This window comes from Pyrus communis, chromosome 6 (genome assembly GCF_963583255.1).
Source record: "Pyrus communis chromosome 6, drPyrComm1.1, whole genome shotgun sequence".
NCBI lineage: Eukaryota > Viridiplantae > Streptophyta > Magnoliopsida > Rosales > Rosaceae > Pyrus > Pyrus communis.
Genome location: NC_084808.1, coordinates 16,082,856 through 16,087,803, shown reverse-complemented (window position 1 = coordinate 16,087,803; position 4,948 = coordinate 16,082,856). Strand labels below are relative to the sequence as shown.

The window sequence follows — 4,948 nt, the reverse complement described above, 5'->3', positions numbered from 1 at the left end:
GATTGGTCCATTTGACACAGTGAGTATATGAAATAGGTTCGTAGTTGTAGTCAGTTAAAAATAGACTTACTTTTTGCAATGTCCGTGAAACTCAATTTTAATTTTACTTTGCTATCCCAAACTTAATTTGTGTCACTTGATTTTCTAAAGTTAATTTTTTAATCACTTTGACATTTTTCATCAATTTTGTAAAAAAATCCGTGAAGTCTTACCTGGCACAAATGGGCCCCCGCATGGTAGTGATATTGCATCAATTTTTATATACACCAATTCCCTAATGTAAGGGAGGGGATTTAACCTAAGCCTACATAGGCCACCATATTTGAAAATTAGGTATCGAATTCACGAGTTGAACTCAATATCTTTTGGGGTGTGCTATCTATACACCTTATTTTACTTTTCACACACTTCTTGATAATTTTTATTTGTTGATCTTCTTCAATTCATCCGATCCGACGATCAAAAATAAAAAAGGTGTGTAAGAAGTAAAATGAGATGTGTGGATACCACACCCCTATCTTTTACTTAAAAATAGAGAGAAATATCATTACACCGTAGTGTTAGTAATAATGTCCTTACCATAAGTGAAATGTACTAGTGGAGTGGGTGTTCGTAAATTAACATGAAATTAACGGAAGTGAAGATTTTAATATTCTAAAATGACCTTTTTAATGGTAAGTTAACAGAATTGACTGCATTAGCTAATAGAGTAAGAGACATGAACCAAATTAATCAAATTGAAAACACGAGGACTAAATTGATTGAACATGTAAAATGCAAGAACCATCCTGATAATTTAAGCCTATGCGTTTTAGGAAAATTAGTTATAATAAAAGAATTCAAAGTTTGGTTGTGGAAATAGAAAGAAAGATACGAAAGACATATATGATGGGGGCAGGAGGATGAAAATGTCTAAACTACTCATATATAAATATAGTATTGAGATTGCATAGATACTGATACGAATATAATATTAATAGTGTAGATATTGTTTATACGATGCCTATATGATAGCTATATTACCTAAATATAGGCATTATTATTGATATATTTTGGATACACATTCTTTTCACGTAATATTGTTGATAATCACTGTAGATAGTTGCCAATAGGGAGTTGTTATGTCGGCGATATGTCGTGGGTATTTCTCTCAAATTCTCCATCGCACCTTCGTCTTTTTCATTTACATCTCTATAGATTTCTCAAGCACCTCCTAGCTTTCATTGTCTTCCATGGTTACCAATAACGAATGTCCTTATCCAATTTCAGATTAACATAATGTAAAACTAAAAGATGACAAAGTGAATTAATTAGTGAATCTAGTACAAATCGAATCACAAGATGAAGATGAAGATGAAGATGAAAATAGCGTGGAACAAACTCAGTTTCCAATGTCTAAAATTTCTTATACCAGCAACGAGCTTAAGACTTCCTATTTCGGCACCGCCCGGCCGTACAGTTTTAAATGCAGCCAAACTCCCTATATTTGATGTCCAAATTTTGTCAACTATATCTATCATCAAAGGACGTACGTGTATCTAACAAACAAGTATTCATAAGCGGCAATAAACTTGACTTCGTCGTTATTCACAAATTGCACATTAAGTTGTCTTTATTTTTTACCAAATATACTTTCTTTATTTCAAACCAAAACTTTATATTCTTCATTTTGCTTCCACATGTTAAGGCCACCGATCGTGAACCATAAAAAGACCCTAAAGCGAATCTTGGATATGCCACCGATCATTTTGCTTCTGCATCAAATAATTTTATAATGCCAAAATGTAACGTATTAGGGTTTAAAATAGGGAGTTTTAACGAAACACTCTCGGTACTGTTCACTTTAACGAAAAATGACATTTTTACTCTAAAAAGTCACTTCTGGTACTATTCACTTACAACACATTTTTGTCCTTTTGATTAAAACTCAAAATTTTCAAACCCCTTTCATTAGTTTTCCTTTTAAAATATCGATATAGTTGGAAATATCAATGTGCAAATTTCTAAACAATATCGATGGAATTATTGTTATTGGTTGCCTTCGATGGAAATTATGAAAATTTGTAATGAGGAGAGTATATCAACTCATTCAAATTTAATCAAAACTAGAGAAATTTTCTCAAAAAAATTCAAAAGTTCAAAATCTGCAATGTGTTTTGGCAACATTAATTTCTGTATGAATAGGTAAATATCGTTGAGATTCATTGATCTTCCTATATTTTGTCGATATCGGGTGAAGTTTGCATTTCACCCAGTTTCCATATCGATCCTTAAATTTTCGGATATTTCGACGAAAATACTGAACATTTCATGAATATTTCAAACTCTGATACGTATACAAAGCAGAGTTTCTAAGTAACATCCAAATGTATAGTCAATAATGACGACAAACCGTAAGCTATCCAGTTGTATATGCACTTCTATAAATATGCATCTATATCTTCCTCTTCCTTAAGCCAATACATCACAAACAATATATCTTACAAGAGAGATCAGACAAGTACTCAAACGAAAAGCGAGCGAGGATGGCATCTGAGCAATGTGAGGGCAGTGAAGGTATGTAATGAACAAGTTTATGTTTAATATATAGAGTGCGCGCGCGCGCATGTAATTAGTACAATTGATTGCAGTCTAATTACTTAATTCATATTAAAATAATGCAGGTAAGTATGTATGGCCTGAGCTGTTGGGAGCCAAGGGTACCGTTGCGAAGGCAACAATTAAGAGGGAGAATTCCACTGTCAAGGTTGAGATCGTGGTAGAAGGAACCATTGTACCAGCAGATTTGCGATGTGTAGCTGATAGGGTTCGTGTTTGGGTCGATACAGATGGCTTTGTTACTAGGGTGCCTATCATTGGTTAACTTAATTATATCCAAATATATATTGGGTTCTTGTAATCCTATGTCTGTACTTTCTCTAATGCAAATAAGGAGTCGTAGTATTCTCCATGCATTGAAACTTTCTTCCGTGTACTCCTATCTGAAGCTCAATATGTAGGATTCAAGTTGTTTTGGTATCCTCATTTGTTTTTCTCTCTGTTCAACTACATCAAAGTATAGATTAAGAAAATATATTCGGATGTTCACGTCATCCTTACATGCACACACACTCCCACATTGCCATCGAGTCCTCAAATATAATACACTTACCAAATATTACAACTGAAGATTTCTCAAACGAACCCATCTCTTGATTTTCAAACAAACCAACACGAGTTAGTTGAAAATCAAATTAAAAAACAAAGTACAAAATTATGAGCATGTTTGAAATTGCTTTTGAAAGATGTGCTTGATTATCTTCAAATTTGACCGACCCAATTAATTTCAATCGAGTCACGTAGACATCTCTCAAGTAATTTCGTCTTCGCTTGAATCTGAATGAATTATGAATGATTTAGGTTGGACCAATGGTTAATGTATTGTAGAGCTAAACCCTAAATAATTTGGATCTCTATATTTTCTATATTTTTTTGTGAATGTAACTAAATAATTTAGTAATTCAATAGGTCTTAAAATCCAAACAAATCCTTAATTATTTCACCTTTGTAGGATCAAGCCCTATATCGATAATCGTGTGGATATATAGCATGCTGAATTGAACAATTAGATAAAAAAAAATTCCAGTTGTTTTGCATGAAAGTGTTTTCCAACGACATTAAAACATAACACTTGGCAAGTGCCAGCTGAATTTGGTCCAATATTTGAGAATGGGATCCCCTCCGGATTCAAATCATGTTGAGCCCACTAATTAATGCATTTGGACCATTAAAATTTGATCTAACGATTACAATTATTATAATGTTTAGAAGGGCTCCCTGTTTGTAGCCGTTGAATCAAATTTTAATGGTCCGGATGCAGTGAGCTCAGCATGATTGGAACCAGAGGGGATCCAGTTCCGGCCCGGAATGCATTCAAATATTGCTTTTATTAATGACTTAGGTTACCATATTAATGAGGATTTGACGACTAAACAGTGTCCACCCATTTAATCTAGCTTTCATCCCGTTAACTTTTTAATAAAACTAAACAAAATAGTCAATTAATACTACAGTTTAGTAATATTTCTTTTCATTTGTAAATAAGAGGTCTTATGTTCGAATCTTGCTAAAGACGAATTTGAACCACATTATTGCTAGCACATTATAAAGTTTAGTTCACTTCCCTATGCTCTTAGTGTAGATAATATTGTTTGGCTCAAATAAAAAAAAGAAAAAAAGAAAAAAAGAGTAGACGAAATAAAAGTTCAAAAACTAGCAGCCACCGTGTTACCACCCACACTAATATCGGCAGTCCCCGCCGCCAGCAACATGGTCACCCACGTCAGCGGCTATCCCTACTCTTACTTGCCGTCGCCAAAAGCCGCCTCCATCTACACTTTATAAGTTTTAACGTTGCAGAAGGTTACAATTAAGTAGCTCAAAGGATTTTTGGGCCTTTTAATGTTAGGTACCATTTACTTCGACTAGGGCTTCGTTTCCATGGAATGTACACACTGGCGCATGTTTCGGATAAATACTAAGATTACATTACATCAACCCTTCCTTTAGAGTGATAGATCCGTACTCAAACTCAGAGCCTGTTACGGCGGCACCCTACTGCTTTTAGGGTTCATTTCATTTGTTTATACAGAGAAATGACGGTCGAGAAAAAACATAGAAAAAGTCTGTCATGCTCTACCGTATTTCTCTACATAAACAAATGCATTGGATCCGTGATATTCATATTTATGCAATCTCTTTTCTTTTATTTCCAGTTGCTAATTTGTTCTACACTTGTCTTTCCGTGTAGACAATCTAAGTGAGTAGAAATTTTAATTATAAATTGTATTTAGATGTTTTTTGCATATGTGTCCAGACAAGCTGTGTTCGTGTATATTTATGTGTCCAGACTTGCCCATATTTTGATCTTTTATGATTTAATTTTCGCAGGTTTTGAGTTATTTCATCT

General features: G+C 33.9%; 1 protein-coding gene across 1 annotated transcript; it reads left to right on the top strand.

The window, feature by feature from the left end:
• The first annotated feature begins 2,423 nt into the window (after positions 1-2,423).
• LOC137738327 (glu S.griseus protease inhibitor-like) lies at positions 2,424-3,034 on the top strand. The gene is made up of 2 exons (XM_068477964.1): positions 2,424-2,556; positions 2,664-3,034. Exons 1-2 carry the CDS (start codon positions 2,526-2,528, stop codon positions 2,861-2,863), a joined length of 231 nt encoding a protein of 76 aa, XP_068334065.1. The 5' UTR covers positions 2,424-2,525; the 3' UTR covers positions 2,864-3,034.
• The last annotated feature ends 1,914 nt before the right edge of the window (positions 3,035-4,948 follow it).